Source organism: Vicugna pacos, chromosome 21 (genome assembly GCF_048564905.1).
Source record: "Vicugna pacos chromosome 21, VicPac4, whole genome shotgun sequence".
Taxonomy (NCBI): Eukaryota; Metazoa; Chordata; class Mammalia; order Artiodactyla; family Camelidae; genus Vicugna; species Vicugna pacos.
In genome coordinates this window covers 15,861,613-15,881,558 of record NC_133007.1, presented here as the reverse complement: position 1 = coordinate 15,881,558, position 19,946 = coordinate 15,861,613, and the positions used below count along the sequence as shown (strand labels likewise).

General features: G+C 44.0%; 1 protein-coding gene across 1 annotated transcript in view; it reads right to left on the bottom strand.

The window, feature by feature from the left end:
* Window positions 1-2,116: 2,116 nt before the first annotated feature.
* Window positions 2,117-19,946, bottom strand: part of DPT (dermatopontin) — a 33,598-nt gene continuing 15,768 nt past the window's right edge. Inside the window, exons 2-4 of the mRNA XM_006211092.4 lie at window positions 18,721-18,846; window positions 6,849-6,956; window positions 2,117-3,261 (exon numbers count right to left, since the gene is read on the bottom strand). Of these exons, the coding sequence (XP_006211154.1) occupies window positions 3,195-3,261; window positions 6,849-6,956; window positions 18,721-18,846 (301 nt within the window). The 3' untranslated portion in view covers window positions 2,117-3,194. The remainder of the gene's footprint in view (window positions 3,262-6,848; window positions 6,957-18,720; window positions 18,847-19,946) is intronic.

Genomic DNA, 19,946 nt, shown 5'->3' with positions numbered 1-19,946 from the left:
GAATAAATGAGTAAATGAATGACAGCAAAACTTGAGTCCCACCTCTTTTATGAATTTTCCTGCTATATACCTATACTAATATCCAGCTTACATGAGGAATATTATTTTAATATATACTAATAATATTCCATTCCCCTTACCACATTTATTGGGTACTTACTATGTGCAGGACACTACAAGATCTCATTTAATCCTTACAACCGCCTCATGATTCTTTGCTGCTAAGGAAATGAGAGTCTCAGGGAAGGTAGGTGACTGAGCCAAGGTCATGCAGCTGATAAGTGACAGACCACGATTTATATCCAGAGCACGGGCATCCACAGCCCACTCTCTTTTCTACTTACCTTACAAGTTCTGCTCATACTTCAGGGCCAACCACAGACTCAGCTTCCTCAGAAAACCCTCCTGCACTTGTGTCTTCATTTTCTCATCTCTCCCTACTCGACTGTACGTCCTGTGAAGCAGGAATCTTGTCTCTTTTCTTCCCATTTTATGTGACCACCATCTTGTGAAGTTATTGGAAAAAGAGATTTCTGTTGGTTAGGGTTAGCCTGGCAGACGATGAAGAAACGATGGCTCAGGGATTTGTCTAATATTACACAGCCACCCACCGTCAAGGTCAGGGGTAGGACCCAGGTTGGGGCTATATGGTGAGCAATTAAAAAGAAAACACGGAAGAAGGAAATGTCTAAATTTTTTAGTTTTTTTTTTTTCCAGTTTAAGTTTATGTATTCACAGATGCTTTTGTGAGAATTGAGAGTTGAACTCTCACCCCAGGCTTCTTCTCTGGAAAAAAAAGAAATGCCTTAGCAAAGCCTTCTGCAAACACTCTGGAGCAGCTGTTAGTGCTCAGAGAATTCCAGAACTGCAGGAAACCACAATGAGTACCTAGCTAAGTGTCCTCCTAGAGTGAGGAGGCGGCTCACCCAAGGCTGTGAGCAAGTCAGTGGAAAGATGGAGTAACGAGAGCGGGGAGAGAGCGCCCGCGGTCAGAAGGGCTGGGGTCTGGCCCCGGTCTGGCCCTTAGGTCTTCCTGATGGACAGAGGACAGAAGGTGTAAATTATCCAGATCCGAACCAAGCTGATAATGTCTTTACTGTCACTGTCCTTGGCCTACGTGAAGAAATAGCTTTTCTCTTAGTTTTCCTCTCCATTTATTCTACTTGGCACAGACACTGATTGGATTGCTTTATCATTTTTTTTTTCTTGACTTGTGCTCTCTTGAGGCCTCCTGGCTGCACCTCCAAGTTGCATCTCTCCACCCCCAGCCACCCGCTGCCCAGTGCCCCCCATGCCGTCCCCAGTTTTTTGTTTTCATCGTGGCTGCCAACTTGTGTTGCTTGCCTCCCTCTCAGTTGGGCTCCTCACGCACCCAACTAAGGCCATTTCCTGGCTGCCATCCTGACCCAGTGCTGCAGTTGCTAAAATATTAATGGTGCCCTTTGTGAAAAGTACCACTGCATAGCTTGTTTTCAATTAAAATTGCCAGGGAGATGGAAACAATGAAATGGAGGAAATAAAGCAAAACCATAGTTGGAAAAAGAGCTTCAGCATTAAGGCAAAGGAGGGCATCCTAAGCTCTGCCTTCCTCTTCCCCTCTGCCTTGCTAGGGTCTCACTGTGGGAAATGCAGCACCGCTGGCCACTGCCTTGGCTTCCTAGATGGGGTGCATAACAAGGTGTATGACCCCTGTGGTTTTGCCTGGCTGCCTGCTCTCCTGGGTCCCCTGGGAGAGAAGAGAAGGGAAGGACAGCATAGATCTGAAAAGAAAAGGTAAACTGTGTGGATAAAGGAAAGAAGGGCTTCCTGTGGTTAAAAACCATGGGACGTATTGGTGGGAGGAAGTCTGTAGGATGCTTAGGACGAATCAGGCTAGATGCAAAGGCAAAGAAATGTGGTTGCACCCTTTGTCCAACCCTTAATGAATGCACTTAGCACTTTGTTTTATTTATTGGAGCCCTCAACTGTACTGTCTTAGTCACTATTGTACCCTGGTGCCATGCACGGTGCTTGGCCCAAATCACAACGCTAAGCTATATTTTCTGAATGGCTGGATGAATAATTGGAAAGGGGTGAGGGGGAGAGCAAAAACTTACCCTTAACATTTGCAGCATAATAAGTGTTCATATCTTTATTCCTTTTATGATGAAGAGAATACAGAGGGCTGGGGACAGAGTCATTACAGGAGGATGAAAGATAGCGCTGTCTGTGCAAAAGACCCCCCTAAACTACACAGAGAAGAGAAGCAGACCCCCAGGGCAGCCTTTCCATCCAGGAAACTGAGACTAATCCGAGTGAGTTGGCCAGCAGCTCTACTGGCTACAGGGCATAAGCCAGCCTTCCCAGGTACCAGGGAGTCAGATGCCTTGTCCGATTTCCCGAAGCAACCTGGCCACTCTCCTTCCCCCACCAAGTTCCTAATTTGAGTCCCATTCTCTGACTCTCCCTCCCTCTCTGTTTTTGTCTTATTTGAGACCAGTTTTCACAGGTTCCTCTGGTTTCTGTGCTCACCTTCATCACTGGGTATGCTAACAGTCTTCTCACTTAGGAAATTCTTCCCATCCTCAGCCTTTCGGCACCCCCAACCTTTCTATAGTCGCATTTTGCCTCCGAGTCTCCTCCCTCCTGCACTTGACCTTCCAGGCAAGCATGCTTATGTGGAGGAGGGGAGTGGAAACATGTGCCCTTGAGGCAGAAGGTCTGCCTGCGGTGAGGACCCTGGGTCCTGTTCAACCAGACATAACTGCAGAGAACCTTCATTGCCAGCTTCCTAATTTTCACCCCTTCACTCCACTCCACTGGACCTCTTCTCGGATACTGCTCAGCGCCAGGCAGCTCATTTGGTAGTAAAAGAAGCATCAAGGCTGTGACAGGTGTTCCAGGAACAAGGCTTTTTTTTTTTTTTTTTCAGGCTGTGAGCAGGCACACTGTATGCATGTGTGCAAGAGAGCCATTGTCACTTACATAGAGTGGCTGCTACGGAACATGTTGAAAGTGAGAAATTGTGGATTTCATTATAAGTGTGATACTAGTCAGAAAGGCCCAGAGAGCTGGCATTGCAGCAACAACCAGCTTGAAGAGAAGAAAAGAGAGCAGCAGAAACCGCTTAGGAGTCCCAACTGATGTGAACATAGGTGGACGTCCTCCGGTCTCCTGGCCCCCCTTCCCCTCACCCAGACTGGTAGGTGGCCGATCTAAACACTTGCAAATTCACAGTCGTAGTCCGTCATCCGGCACATTATGAACTTCCACTGGCGATCCCTGTGGGGAGAGAGTCAGAAAGCTAACGTCTGTGAGAAAAGACACCTTAGGAAGACTCACTGCTGAGGGAAAAGCAATGAGCGATCTTTGGAGAATTTAGGGACACCCACCCTAACCTCACTTTCCTCCCGGAAGACATCGCTATGAAGTCTCTAGAGAACCTCCAGGTAATCGTCTGGGAGGTCAGGCGTCCTGGACACCTCCTCACACAGTTCCGGTTGCACCTAGGAGGGGACTAGCCAAGTTACGGCGTGTGGAGGCCCTGTTCATCACTGGTGCTCAGCTCCCCACTGCTCTGGCCCGAAGGTACCTCTTGGACATACAGGTTAACCATCTGCTCATCTATTCTTTCTTTTCCTGAACACTTCCCATGTGGTAGGCTTCATGCTATAGCCTATGTATTTCCCGTCAGAAAACACTATTACAGGGAAATGAAGGGGGTGGGGGAGACAGCTCTAAAACACCCGTCATTCTTGCATAACAGAAATTGAATTGTGTATTTGTTTAAATGGCCTGGCATGGGTATGAAAGGACATAGAATTGCTCTATTTTAGATGGGGGAGGGTATAGCTCAGTGGTAGAGCACATGCTTAGCACGCATAAGGTCCTGAGTTCAATTCCCAGTACCTCCATTTTTTTTTTTTAAAGATTTGCTCAACTTTGAAAAACGTGGTGTGGATATATTTCAAGGATTGCTCTTTGCTAAGGGCTAGCCTAAGTTCTTTGTTCACCCATTTAACAAAAATTTATTGAGAGCCTACTCTGCAGGGCACTCTTCTGGTCTAACATCGTTTAACAATGATAATGATAATGGCGATGGTCACTGTAACTGCTATTTGCTGAGTCCTCCAACATATCCAGCATCGCACTAGATGCTTTACATATTTTCTCATTTAATCTTCACGAGAAGTCATTGTTTAGGTGAAGAAACAGACTCAGAGAAATGTGTCTTTCATTAAGATAATTAGGAGACAACTTCAGGTTCCAAGTTTGTTGAACTCATATCATGCTCCTCCCCCTGTCCCACAGTGCCTCCGTAACTAGGTGCCATCACCCCATCGAGGACATGGCTGTCACATCCTTTGCAAAGTCTTGACAGAGGGCAAAAAAGAAAGAGTCATTCCGTATATGATGATGCAAATCCTTTCCAAACCGAGCGGGGTCATTTAACCTTCGAGAATCCTTCCTTTTCAGTCTGCAGGGGCTCTTCCCAGATCAGTTTCTCTTAAACACCAACACTGATAAGACCTCCATTCAGCCTTGAACCTGGAAGGTGGGACTGACTACTCTCAGTTCTGGGGGATAACTCTTGCCAGCAGCTTCGGTACATGCTGCTCAGACAGCCTAAGGCAGGTTTTAGAATTTGAGTCTGTTGCTCCAGGTTGTTTACTTAGAAGAAGTGGGCACAGGGTCCCTAGTACAAATCTCCAAGAGCCTAGATAACCTACTATTTATTAGTATTTATTCCTGCAATTGTCAATAGAGGGCATGGCTTGTTTCAGATGGAGGTAAGAAAATTGGTGGCATGTGTGTTTATCAAACACATTTCACTATTGTAGACAAGTCTTATTTATCTGTGTGCCAACAGACACAGGTATATAAGAGCTTAAGCCAGGCATTCACACTATTCCTTCAAGAGGCTGTCAGTTGATGCTAAGAAAAATTTAGACTTGACCCTACAAGGACCAAGGGACTCAGTCAGGCTCAGTCTCTGATCTCCCTCCTGGACAGTGGTTCCCAAGCAGAGGCAGTTTTGCTCTCTAGAGTTTTTTAGTTCTCACAATTGTGGAAGAGGGGAGTTGCTACTGCCATCTCATGTGTAGGGGCTAGGATGCTGCTAACATCTAGAATTATCTGGCCCCAGATGTCAACAGTGCCCAAGCTGAGCAACTCCATTGCAGGAGGAAGCCACTATGATTTGCATATGGAGGAAAAGTTCCTGCCCGGTGTGTTCTGCACTAACAATATTTCTCCAAGGCAAAAGCCTCCGCATCTTTCAGCAGAGTGAAGGGAACCCAAGTTGTGGATCTTTAAGCCACTGATTGCTAGTGACGGCAGCAAAATTGCATGGGTATATTCATTCTAAACAAATGCATGACATAATATTTCAGTTTTCCAAGATTCTGGATTAAGCCACATAACTGAAAATTTCCAAGCCGATAGCAATTGGACATTTTAACTGCCAATATATATATATATATTTTGTAATAATTGTGGGTGGCATTCTTTCTTTACTGTATTCCTTCCTGTCTTCTTAAGCAGAAAAGGCAGCACTAATTTTCCTGTTGACTTAGAGACATCATTAGGAATACTGAGCACCCTGCTGTACTGTAATCCTGTGATGCCCTTTGGGGCTACACACCCCTGCGAGATGTCACTGGGCTTCCATAGCCTTTGAGTTCTTAAGTCTTTCCTTTCCTTTCTTTCTTTTTCTTAAATACATTATTGTGTGTGTCACGTCATTCAGCTGTTTCTTCTCACTGCTGAAGTGAGTCTCATGTTAAGCAGTATCACTCCTGTTTATTTTAAAATTTGCCACCTCTAGAAAATGGTAAGTAAGCTAGTTAAAAATGTATCTAAAATACAAGGAATGAATGTGTGAGAACTGAGGGGTCCTTCTTTGTGCAAACATAAGGGTTTTCATTCACGGAGCCTGTCCCATATACTGTGCCTTCTCAGAGCTACTTCATGTTTGTTGTTTTGTTTTGTTTTTTAAATTATGGGTCTTATTAAATAAGTTAACTTTAGTTAGGTGAGAAGTCATTTCCCTTAAAAGCATAAATATACACAAAAGATAAGTCATGCTCAAATTGGTCAGTTCATTCTTTAATGAGTTAATTTTACGAGTTAAGTTTTGTTCTGTTTGCAAAACGTTTATCAGTAACTTTTCAGGAGTTCATTTGCTGTGTGGCGTGATGATCACCTGGTTAAACAGGTCAAATCAAGCTCTTAACACCTGAATTTATTCACATCTCTGTATAAGCAGGGAGAAGAATTTTTGTTTCTTTCTTATTGTTTTATTTTGATGTATTTGTGATAAGATTGTGACTGTGAGGGAAAGAGGATAAAAAATTAGTTCCTTTTTTATTTTATGTTTTTTAAATTCTCCCTTTTTAATGTCTAAATATGGCTGATAAGTTTAGCATGTTTCTCCTCTCCAGCCCCCTTTCCTTCTCTTCTCTCTCCCTCCCCACAGCCCAAAGTGGGGGCCACCGTGGAGAAACGGCTTTGGAGAGGGTCTACTTTGAGAGTGGGTACTCATGTTTGTTCTCTCTTCCTAAGGTTTGGTAAGAAAACACGCTCTTTGAAATTGAGCAGAGGGAAGAGCTTAGAACATCATGGAATACCAAGTTGAGGATTTCCTGCTCTGAGCAGGCGGGAACCCATCCACCTCTCCGAGGGTGGGCTGTTCCATGGGCTGGTCCAGGTCCCACTGCATTCCACTGTCCCGCCAATCTCTCAGTTAGTCCTAGACCAAGTAGGAAACTAAAATAGGGAAAACCCCAGATCAAAATTCCTGCAGACATGATCCTGGCATGGAGAGAGTCCCTGGCCTCTCTGACCCGAGCCCAGGGGGGAAGCCTCACCTTTCCACTGCAGAGAAAGTGGTTGTTGCTCCTCGCATATAGTGATCGTAGTTGTAGGAGATCATGTCCATTTCCTCCCCATAGTGGCCTGGATATTCTGTTGTCAGCCTTTGTGGGAAGAACAAAAGGTTCGAAGACAGGGATAAAACTATCACTGTTGGGGAGAAGACAGGAGACATGCTACAAGGAGAGATGGAGTTTGAGCATCATGGGAGACCCAAACCAGAGTTGGATGGCCTCCATCAAACCATTCCAGGCTGCAGAAAGATGGACCGCTTCCTCCCACTTCTGATCTTTCTTCTTGCCATTGAACTACACACTAAAAAACGTGCAGAAGACTCCTCAGGCCTTGAGGAAATATTAGTATCAATATTAGCCCATCCATTCAAGTCAACAAGAACCATGTTTTCAAACTATGGCTTGTGACTCTAGTAGATCACGAAATCAATTTAATTAGCTATTACCAAATAAGCTTTAAAAAAGAAAATGAAATAGAATAGAAAACCTCAGAGACTTCATTGTACATATTAATGATAAATTCTTGTGTGTGTGTAAAAACTTTGTTTCAAATACACACGTGTGTAGTTTGTATTATGTGATAGCTTGATACATATTTTTTTTACTGTGAGTCATGATCAAAAAAGTATTTGAAAAACATTAAAGTATACAAGGATAGTCTTTACCTTGCCTGCCATTGTTTCTCTGGCACCTAAAACAACTCCTGGTACATAGTAAGTATTCGCTGAATAAATAAATGGCCTTGGGAGAGTCACGTAATCTCAGTTCCCTGGTCTATAGAAGAATGAGTTACTGTATGGGTTTATCATTGGGACGAATACACCCATGTGTGACATACTAGTACAAGGTAGGAGTTGAATCAGGAGAAATTCTGTTTCTCCTCTTTCTCCTTTCCTTCTTTCTCCTCCAAGATTAAGTCAATCCTGGTCCTCTCTGAGTAGGTTCGCTGTGGTCTACCCTGGAATAAATCTAGAATTTCCTGTTTCTCATAAGTCTTCACCATTGGGGATCTTCAGAACCAAAATAGTCCTTTCAGTATGATGTGAGTTCCCCAAAGCCTTTATCTGCACCCCCAAGGCTGCTTGGCAAACAAACAGTGAGTGTCAGTAATTTAATACAATCTGGGGTCACCAGGTCATTTTATGATGATGATAGAATGATCTTCCCCTATGTAGATTTACTATTGCAAGGATTGTCATGAAACCTTGGAAAGACTGATTTATCAGATGGAAGGTCTCCTAGGAGGATCTCAGTGCTTAGGTGCAACAAGATCAAAGGTTAGCTCAAGATAACCTGGGTTAGCCAGACTCCACTAAGACAACACTCCCTTGTTCATAACCATTCCTCTCCCCATATTATGCGGTTGTCCTTGTTTGCTGATTTTTCTCTTCTCAAGACATAATTATGCTCTATCAGGACACCAAGCCCAACCTGGAGTGGGTTACGTGTATTTCTGCTTAACGTTTATGAAAGGAAATGAAGCTCTGCTAATGTAGAAGTCTCTTTTGTGCTTCTAAAGAGACCTAGAACAAAGACTTCCTCATCCTAGTGAAAATGTTAAATGACTCATAAATGAACCTTATAGGGCCTCACTTGTAATCCACTGGTTAGTGATCCCTGAGGAGTCTAGCAAGGGCTAGATTCAAGTTTACTCAAAGAAAGAGGAGTTTGTAGAGAATGTGGATAATGAAAATTAGGGTTAAAAGAGATGAAGTAGGATGTGTTTTTCTTATATCAGAGAACACAAAATCCAGAACTTTAAAAACACTCTCCAGATACAATGTATAAAGGTTCATTGCTGGGGGAAAGGGTACAGCTCAAGTGGTAGAGTACATGATTACCATGCATGAGGTCCTTAGTTCAATCCCCAGTACCTTCTCTAAAATAAATAAATGAACAAATAAACATAATTACCTCCTTCCCCCACCAAAAAAAAAATAAATTTTTGAAAAAAGTTTAACTGTGAAACATTTTAATATGTGCTGAGGCAGAATCCACATAAGGCAATACTACATTAGGCTAAATCCAACTGCGAAAACTACTTGGAAATTATTAGACTAGATTATTAGTTTTTAAGTTTTTGCTGATCTACCTCCAGATTATTTGGATAGTTAAATACATTGGGAATAAGGTGAGAAAGAGAGGCTTGCATTTTCTTTAAATCACAAACTTCTAAGTTTCAAAGGGGGACAAAAGTCAACCAACACTTTCTTTAATTAGCATTCTCTACTGCTTCATTTTTGGTCGTAACCAAAGGCCTCCTGTTCAAGTGAACAGCTTGTCTGCAAAGCATCTCTTTTGAGAAGATTGTTGTTCAATCAATTTCTGGAATGCCCTGGGGTAGTAGTTAGTATAGATATATATTATCACACTCATTTTAAAAAAGGGAGTAGATAATGGATAATGAAGATGTGGTACACACGTACGTACGTACACACACACACACACACACTCTATAGAAAATTACTCAGCCATAAAAAAGAATGAAATAATGCTATTTGCAGCAACATGGATGGACCTAGAGATTATCATATTAAGTGAAGTAACTCATACAGAGAAAGACAAATATCATATGGTATCACTTACATGTAGAATCTGAAAAAAGATAAAAATTTTATTTACAAACGAGAAATAGACTCACAGACATAGAAAACAAACCATGGTTACAAAAGGGGAAAGAGGGGAGGAGGGATAAATTAGGAGTTTGGGGTTAACAGACACACATTATTATACATAAAACAGATAAATAACAAGGACCTCCTCTATAGCACAGGGAACGGTATTCAATTTCTTGTAATAAGCTACAAGAGAAAAGAATCTTAAAAAACCATATATATACAAATGAAATGCTTTGCTGTACACCTGAAACTAACATTGTAAATCAACTATACTTCAACAAAAAATAAAATTTTAAAAAAGGGAGTAGGTAAAAAAATTAACAAATTATAAATATTATAATATATATAAATATTATAATATATAAATAAAAAAAGAATATATATATATGTGTGTAACTGAATCACTATGCTGTACACCAGAAACTAACACAACATTGTTAATCAATTGTACTTCCATTAAAAATAATAATAATAAAAAGAAAAGGGGGTTCAGATTGAATTTAGTTAAAGAGGCCAATTTTACTCACTGTCAGGGGTTGCTTAAGAACTTTTTAAATTTTTAATAGTTAAAGGAAAGGTCTTTGAATCTCTTCCTCAACAGAAAGTGACTCAGTATACGATTTTATCAAACCCCACCTTTATTACTGACTACTGAGACTTGAACACAAAGTCAGACTTCATAGGTCTAGCATTTATTTTTTGTGTGTCTGACCTGTCAGCACGGGGGACAACTGGACTACCTGGGGTCATCCTAGAGGCTCCACTTGCAGGCTGTGCGCTCCACTGCTGTGCACATGAACTAACAGGGCCGTGACAGCTAGTGTCGCATCCTCGACCTTATTCCACCCTGCGCGATACCAGCGAAGCGCACACCACAGACTTCCTACCATAAAAACTGGAAGAAAAACTCAGCATTGACAAGTTACCAGAGGGCATAACTGAGGAAGCCATACTTCAGATTTCTTCAAAACAAGAATAACCAATGTTTTCCAACCCATTCTTTTAGAGCTCAGCTCATGCTCAACATTTTAGAGAAACTTCTGGTTAATCCAATCTCTGATTCTGTTTTGCTCCTATTTTCTACACTTCCCTATTAGCACCTTATTTTAAATATCCTATTCTAATGTCCTATTATTTGTCAGCACCACATATTTAGCAATTAATAAAAAAACAGGATACTGTCTAGCATCTTGCTTCATGATAATGACCAATACAGTAACTCCTTGAGGAGTCACTGGTACGTGGCAGGTGTATACACCCTTATGACCTAGTTCAGCAGTGGGCATGGAGGAGAAATTCAACATTGGTAGACTTGATGTGTTATGGTTGGCCTGCACTGTACATCCAGCTAAAAAGAGGATTCCCCTTTCTGACAGGCAAATCATTGAGAAGTGTCTTAAATAAACAGAATCTGTTCATGATCAATCCTCTTGCAGAATAAATACTTTTCCAGGTAAGACACAAAGAATGAGAATATTCTAGGTTAGACTAATTTGCCAATCGGCTGGCATCCCCCCTAGGTGCTGCATCAGAACCTGTTTGAATTATCTTTGCAAGGATGAGAAAAAGAAAACACAGTTATACATGAAGGAAAGCAACCTTGAAGGAACAGCTGCCCACAAAGAGCTTCTCTTGCAAAGAGCTGGGGAAATTGATCAAGTGGGACCAAATGGCTCTGTAGTCATCAGAGTGCCCTTCTCTGCAGAGAGACCCTGAGCCCTGGGGGTATGAAAAAGGGTGTAGTATGTTCATGTCTATCCTCCTGGGGCATTTTGAAGATTTATATTTCAAACAGTTCAAATACGTGTCACAACATGGGAAACAGCTCCAGCAATATCTGCGGCTTAAATTAGAAGAGGAAAGTCCCTAAGTATTTTCCAAATTGCTCTCTTGGAAATGAGTTTCCAGCTCCCTGTCCAAGCCCAGAGCTGGTCAGCAGGCGCATTTGTTCTGACTCATGTTGGCTTTCACTGGCCACGTTACATCAGGGTTGCCCTAGTCCTGTAATTGACGGGGACAGCTCCACTGGCAACGTCTCCCCTCCAGCTAAAATAACCACTTGCTTCTGTTTTCAGTACTGGATGCCTACTGTATTGTTCCTAATGCTTCGCCTGTCCAGGTTTTATTTCCTCATTGAGATGGGGAGAGCTCAGAAATGAGCAAACAGCATGGGATGCGGAGGCAGACAGATCTGCTGGGATTGAGTTTGGAACGTTGAACAAGTCACAACTTTACACCTCAATTCCCTCATGTACGTATCGCAATTTCTGTGCATAAGAAGTAAATGAGTTAACATGATAGGTGCTCAATAAATAAAAGTTATCATCATCATCATCATCATCAGGAACTGAATCAAAGTCTTTGAATTGCACTTATTTTACATCCATCTATATTCAGTCCAATTAAATGAATTAATGAATGGAGGAATGAATGATTATTGCTAGAATACAGCAAAGGGGAGCAGACTAGAGAGAACGAAGCAACAAAGTTGGTCTTGAATTGCGAGGTTTACTTTGTTCTAAGTAGCAAGTAGGTCCTGGCCCTGGGTTAGTCAATACTTACCAGACAACCAGACACAGCTCTAAAATTTCTGCTCTTGAAGTTTGAGCACAGGGAGGGCGGCATCGCTGAGATGCAGGCACCAAATACATTTCTAAATTATAATTATGGCACAGTAATTGCAAAAGCCACCCCACTGATGAAAGGCATGATTGATTTCACTCAAGCTCAGAGGGGCTCTTGTCCCACAAAATGAGTGCTTTGTGCATCATGCGGTGCCAGGCAATGGTTGTTCCAGGGCACCTCAACTCAATGCAAGCTGCTTTAAAACATAACATCCAGTCCCATTTTCTCAAAGTACGGGTGTCTCCACCTCTGTAACAAAGCTTCCAACCCACTCAGAGGAACCAGTGTAGAAGCTGCCCTTCCCACCAGGCCTCTCAGACCAGTGATGCAGCAGGTGTCTGGGCAGGGATGGGGCTGACAGACGCCACCGTTGAGGGCCTTATGAGGTCATTTTTGTCCTACCACGATTTCATGGGGCTCGGCTGTGCAAACACTATCCGTCTTGTATTAAAATCTGAACAGTGAGAGTGGGAGTTAAAGATCAGCTTTGCTGGAGTGCTTTGGGGGTGAAGAGAGAAGAATTTTCGGGATTAACTGATTTTGTAGGTTCTGTTGTTAGCTAGAGCTATCTAGGAATTAAGAAAAAACCTTCTCCAAAGGGAACCTTGCTACACTGCTGGTGGGAATGTAGTCTGGTGCAGCCATTATGGAAAATAGTATGAAGATTCCTCCAAAAACTAAATATAGACTTACCAAATGATCCAGCAATCCCACTCCTGGGCATGTACCTGGAGGGAACTCTAATTCGAAAAGATACATGCACCCCAATGTTCACAGCAGCACTATTTACAATAGCCAAGATATGGAAACAGCCTAAACGTCCATCGACAGATGACTGGATAAAGAAGTTGTGGTATATTTATACAGTGGAATACTACTCGGGGATAAAAAAGAATAAAATAATGCCATTTTGCAGCAACATGGATGGACATGGAGATTGTTATTCTAAGTGAAGTAAGACAGAAAGAGAAAGAAAATACTATATGATAGCACTCATATATGGAATAAGAAAGAAAGAAAGAAAGAAAGAAAGAAAGAAAGAAAGAAAGAAAGAAAGAAAGAAAGAAAGAAAGAAAGAAAGAAAGAAAGAAAGAAAGAAAGAAAGAAAGGAAGAAAGGAAGGAAGAAAGAAAGAAAGAAAGAAAGAAAGAAAGAAAGAAAGAAAGAAAGAAAGAAAGAAAGAAAGAGAAAGAAGGAAAGAAAGAAAGAGGACACTAATGAACTCATCTACAAAACAGAAACAGACTCACAGACAGAGTAAATAATCTTATGGTTACTGGGGGAAAGGGGGTGGGAAGGGATAAATGTGAGAGTTTGAGATTTGCAAAAATTAACCACTATATATAAAAACAGATTAAAAAAACAAATTTCTTTTGTGTAGCACAGGGAACTATATTCTACATCTTGAAATAACTTTTCATGGAAAAGAATATGAAAATGAACATATGTATATATGCAGGACAGGGACACTGTGCTGTGCACCAGAAATGGACATACTGTAACTGGCTGTGATTCAATTAAAAAAAAAAAAGAAAATGTCATTTACACAGAAAAGAAAAACTAAAAAATAAAAAGCACCTTAATTCCAAATCTCTTTAAAACAAAACAAAACAAAACAAAACCCTTCTCTGGCATATAACTTGAGCATCAGGGAGAGGGGGGGCCAGGCAGTGGAGAATGCAACATCTGAGACTCATAGCGTCTCAAGGCTGGAGGAAAGCTAAAAGGTCATCTATGTTGATTTTTTCGGTCAAAACACATTATTCAATGAGCCTGATGAAAGGCCATGAATCTGGAGAAGAACCACTTAGGAAAGGAAATTCATACTCAGTTCAAACCCATGAGTGGCTGGGACATGGTCTATGCCCAGACAGCCTCAGCACACTGATGGGGGACAGCGTGGTGCACGGGCGTGCAGCCGCTGGAGAGAAGGGAGTTATTTCAAACAGTCTCTGAGAGGTTGTGGCTTCCTCAGTGACATGTGCTTGTGGTTTGCAGATGGATGGACTAAGAATTCAAGCTTTCATAGATAAATAAATATGTGTAAAATTTACATATGTATCCAATCCCAGGGGGGACTGGTTAGTGACGGCATGTCTGCATCTATCAGGAATTCACTTTCTTGCCAGAGTTCAGTGATGCTGTAATATCTCACGAGAAAATAGAGAGACTGAAGTGGGAGCAGCACCTTGGTTCCCACCAAACAAATAAATCCTGCACTCATGTGGGAGCCAGTTGGATGATAATTTTTTTTTTCCTGCACAGAGTGGTGCTAGTCCTGAATCCATGAAGGCCTGCAAGCCCAGAGGACAGCCGCTCACTTCGCTTGTTCAGAACGGGGTTGGCTCCGTGCTGCAGAATGGCCTTCAGAGCGAGAAGAGAAAAATGCCCCCACCCACACGTGTCCAGTCCCCTGGGAGGTGATTCAAGAGAATTAAAGTGATGTAAGTGAAGGTTTCAGATGACAGGGTTATCAGGAGTTCTCTCCGTGGGAAGGTGTGGGAAAACAGTTCCCACTCTGAAGGGCTATTAAAAGAATCAAATGAAATAATGCCTGGGAACGGAGCTTTTGTCCCACTATAAAACATCATTATATCAGAGTCAAGTTTCACCACTCTTAACTGTTCATAGGGAGCCTGCAAATTTCGATTATTCATTCGATACATTTATTAAGGGCCTACATTGTGCCAGGCAATATGCTGAGATGCTGAAGAAATAAGAACTCATTCATGCCCTAGAGGCTTCATTCAGTTTGGAAAAACACAACGTCATGACTCAGGAAATTTAAAGATGCCACTAAAACGTCTAGACACACCAGTGGGACAGTGAGTCATGCACTGCATGCCATGGTGCGCATAGCAGTCTCTCTCTGCTGCGGCTCCAAGTGTCCCTTGGAAAAAGTACCTTTTCCTTTGACAACTGCGGTAGCTCTCAGCTGTGACACTACACAACCAGAAAGAGGTGCAGCCAGGCGAAGACTTCCTTAGAGGGACCGCTTCCAAGTTGACTTGCTGTGTCTTTCCAAATTGTTATCCTCTCTCCCCCTACCCCTTTGGTTCTACCAACCGTCAGTGACGTGGGGGGTGGGGTGGGGTGGGGTGGGGAAGGGCGAGGATGCCGTGGTGAGGGAAGGTGGACAGAGCATTGTAGACTAAGGCCAAGGTTAAATTTTGCTACCAGAAATTTGAACGTCCTGGGCAACTTGAAAAAAAAAAAAGTTGCTCATCTCTATCTGCCAGTATTTAACCTGAAGACTTTGGCTCTACATACACAGCGCATACATATCACTAGAGTCGTAGCATCTCAGCAGGGTGGGCTGCATCTAAGGGAACTTGAAAAGCCCGCTGTAAAGTGCGCGAGAGGAAGGACATCTCGCACTCGTGAGGAGCAGGAGCAGCCTGGAACCAGCCCTCAGGTGACCACTGCAAGCCTGGGGCATCATCAAAAAACTAGCAGAGTTTTGAGACAGAAGACCTGGGGTGGGGGTTGTGGGGCTTCCAGGTCTCAACATCCAAAAAAACAGGATACGCTTTAAGCCGCAATGACTAGGGCAGTGACACAGATCACAGAACTCCATAGAATCACGGGACTCTGGGAAGATTTAGAAGCTTCCCCCTTCATTCCACCTTCACCTCTGTTCACCTCCTACCTCTGCTCTTTGACAACTTTTTTTTTTAAAACCAAGTGAGCCTCAGTTTCTTGCCTGCCTTGTCACCGAAAGCCTTGCGCCCTGAGTCCACTCCGTATTGTTGTTCTGTATGGTGAGGAGCCAACTGGCCAGCGAGTGACTGTGTGACCGCCAGGTGAGGCAGGGGTGTCTCGCTCATCTTGGCAGAGACCTTGGGCCTCGCTGTGATGAGACGTGCAGCTGCCCCAGCTCCCTCCTCATCTGCCTGGGGAGGAATGAGTCAGTACACCGCCAGCAGACTGGCCAAGTGGGCAGTTCCTTGTTCCTCCGCATAACCACCTCCTGTCACAGGTTCTGCATTCTGCGTGGCGATCTGACCCCTGACCGCGATGACCTCGGGCAGAGTCTGCTTTTGAAAGGTCTGTTAGTTGACGAGGGGGCTGGGTCTCTGTTGCAGCTGAGGGGGTGAAGGGGGCTCTGTGTGGGAATAGCCAGTGGCAATACCAGGCACATATCATCTCATTTAACACTCACCAAATTAGGAAGTAGGCTGAAGTCATTCACTCATTCATTCATTCAACAGACGTTACTGAGTGCCTACTATGTGCTGGGCATTGTTACAGGGCTCGGGATGTACCAACACAAAGATTTCTGTCTGTGAAGAGCTTACATTCTAGGGCGAAGGTGCAGGAGTGGACGCAGATTAAACAAATAAACAAAAAGTCCTTTTAGAGAAAGTAAGTGAATTCTGCTTTCTGGCCTCCTCACCTTACTTGCATGGCCTCCAGGATCATTTATTTGAACGTTTATGCAATAATTATTAAGCAGACACTAGAATTCCAAGCCCTACAAAGACCAAGTTGTTCCTTACATCGTCCAGCTGCTCCCCACCTAGGTGGAGAGAGGGAACTGTACATACATAGTTAAAATGCAGCGTATTAAGCGCTGTAACAGAGGCATCCATGCAGGGCAGGAAAACAGGGCCCCTGCTCCTAGCCCTCCTGCTGCCCCTGGGCTGTCCATCCTCCCCCTTGCAGCCCTGCTCTGGGCTGACTTCTCCTCCACCCCTTCTCCTGCACCTGCTCCCTGGGCCATCTGGTGTCCCTCATCCCTGACACATTCCTCTGGAGCCTGACCAAGGGGAAGTCTTGCTGAAATGGTAATGGATTTCTTGACCGAGGACTAGTTTGTTGTTTATTTCCTCAGATAATTGATTTGTATTTTAACTTGCTTTTAATGCCTAGCAACAAAGGGAGGCTGGTGTCACTGTGGGAGGGCCATTCGCAGACTGGGGAAGGGAAGACTGGGGATGGCCCAGTTTCTCAGGTCACAGCTGGCAGGCTCCTACTGACTCCCAACTCCCGCCACGGCTCAGTCATCTTTAGAAACTTCCTCCTTTCTTTGCAAACAGTCTGGGCATCTGGATCATCCTTTACGAAAGCACCTTTGGAGTCAAAGGTGTTTACGGCTCTACAAAGCCTCAAAGATTTTTCAGTCCCGTGGGTTTCAGCTTAGGATCCAGGATGTCCACTAGTGGCCTTCAGGGAGCTTGAGGGCTCCTGAAATTCTCTGTAAACTTCTGTGTAAATATGCTTAAATGCATTTTCTTTTTCTTGAATATGAGACCTCTAGCTTTCATCAGGTTTTTAAACATCTCACAGATCCAGAAAAGGTGGTCCTCATTGTAAGTGATGGACTTGAGACTCTACAGAGAAATAAAGTGACTTTCTAGAGAAGGCACAGTTACAGTGGGAAGAAGAGGAAGGAAGAGGGGAAAGAGAGAGGGAGAGAGGGCAGGGGTCAGTACAGAGCTCTGAACTCAGGTTTCTGCTGCCCACATCAGGGCTCCTTCCACCCTACCCCAGAAGATGAGAGCTTTAGGTATTTGATTCAGGACCTGTCAGAGTTGGATCCTACACCCCAGTCATGCCTGTTCACCTGCTGCAGTAGAGTGGGAACAGCCTTATGGAGGCTGTTTGGAGACCTGGACAAGGTCCCTGCCCCATCAGATAGCTACTGATACCCACTGACCTTGAGCTCTGATTTTACTATTTATCACTGCTTCACACAGAAGCAAAGCCGCCAGTCCCCAGAGACATGGTGCCTCCCTTGGGCATCTGTGGAGTAATGGTGTCTGGTTGGCAGAGGGTAAGTATAACCCACAAGGTTGCCCTTCCAAGCATCACACTGCAGAGAGTAAGCTACATCACTTGAGTGAGCCAACCTTCAAATGTTGGCACTTTCGGATCCCTTTGTCCAAAGTAGAAATTCTTGGCTTGTGCGCAGACTGAAGAGCTTGGGACCAGTTGTACTGCCAACATCCAGTGTCAGTTATCAGGGTAAATAACCATATAGACATTCTCCCATTCAACTCAAAGGCCAGCTCAGGGGATATCTGGCATCAGTCCAGTGGGCAGGAAAGGAGCAAAATTCCACAGCATGGAATTACAAAGTGATCTAGAAAACACAGATCTCTTTTCCAGTCTATAACTATATGCTACGTTTGCCACTGTGACCTGGAACAGAGTTGGCTTCTGCCAAAGAAGGCCTGCAGGAAAACACAGGTTCCCAGATAGGTCCAGTAGCCTTGGATGCAACGAGAAGTTAGTGTGAGAGAGGGGAAAGAGCACTGGAACGGGAGTCAGCAGACCTCAGCGTAGAGGAGAAGCCCCATGAAACTGCTGGGTGGTTCTGGACAAGCCACTTCCTTGCTCTGTTGTTCTGTTTGTTTCCTCTTCTGTCAAAAGAGGGGTGTAGGAGCACTGGGTTGATGATCTGTAAGGTTCCTCCCAGAGGGACTATTATTCTAGCCTTTCATTCATTCATTCATTCATTCATTCATTCCCTTTTATATGCTAGCTGCTGCATTTCAAATCTGTGACAGCCCAGACTTATCTGTAGCCAGAAACATGCACCAGGGCACCCCCCAAGCTCTCCTCCAGCCCCAGGAGCTCTGAGGGGCTGCGTGTGACTGCCAAGCTCACCAGCAGGAGTACGGGCATCTCTTGCTGTAGCGACAGCAGTAAAATTGCCACTCCCGATCCAGCACTGACTCGAAGTAGCGGCTCTGGAACCCCGCCACCAGCCCGTTGTTGGAGCACGTCTGGTACCTGAAGAGAAGAGAGCAATGCCAAGTAAACGAGGGACAGTGTTTACTGGGACCCCAGACGCCCTTCCCAAGATCACAGCTCTCACACTTACTGAGTCAGGTTCCTCTTTCACTGACCTAGATTCCTAACAATTTATTCCATTCTTATGCAAATGATAAAGGCTTTGTTTTATTTGTAGAAATGGCACGCACTCGCCATTAAAATTCAAATGATCCAGGATCTTTCAAGGGAAGGAAATGTGGGGAACTCTGCTCTTGAATATCTTGTTAGACGGAAAGAATGCATAAATGGATGGCTATAGAGACACTGAGAATTTTACAAATGCAAGACTGTATTATTCATGCTGTTTAAAATAAAAGATAATATAATGCACTGCACTTGAATTCAAAATAAAAAGAAGACAAACACGATGGATCGGTGAATTTCAAATAAACATTTCTTCGGCTGAAAAGAAGAGCTCTGGCAACTGAACACAAGGATGCTCGTTCATCCTACCCCTAAAAAGGATGTAAAGCCCGGCTGGGCACAGCGGTTTGCGCAGGGTGACCCAGAGGGGTAGCGGGGACCGCAACCCCAGATCCAGCAATCTTTCTACTGCCCACCAGACTGCAAGTTCCGCAGGGTCAGGGAGCGTGTTGGTCAAAATTCTATCCCCAGTGCCCACTGCGGCTCCTGGCATATAAAGACACTCCTTGCAGAGTGGTGACTCGCTCCCTGAACTCCCTAAACACCACTAAGGGTCCCTTTCCTGCCCTAGCTACTCAGTTCTAATTCTTCCAGTCCACAGACCCTCCCTGCAGTCGCATGAATTTTCGCTCTTTCATTCTGTCTGGGCTGCTGTTGGTCTAGGAATTAGCTCCAAAGCACCTCCCGCAGAGTTGCCTTAGCACAGTATTATTTCCTCCTTTGCTCCACCTCCCGTACTGCGGCCTCCCAGTGCTGCCCCACATCCCACCAGTGCCTTACGGCTTAGCTGCCTTGTGCCGTGATGAAGAGGAGGCTGTTCTCCACCTGGCCGCAGTGGGCTCACACCTTACGTGGAGGAGTGAGAGCTTTCACAAGCCCTTCCAAAACAGGTCTTTAGCGACCTCCATTTCTTG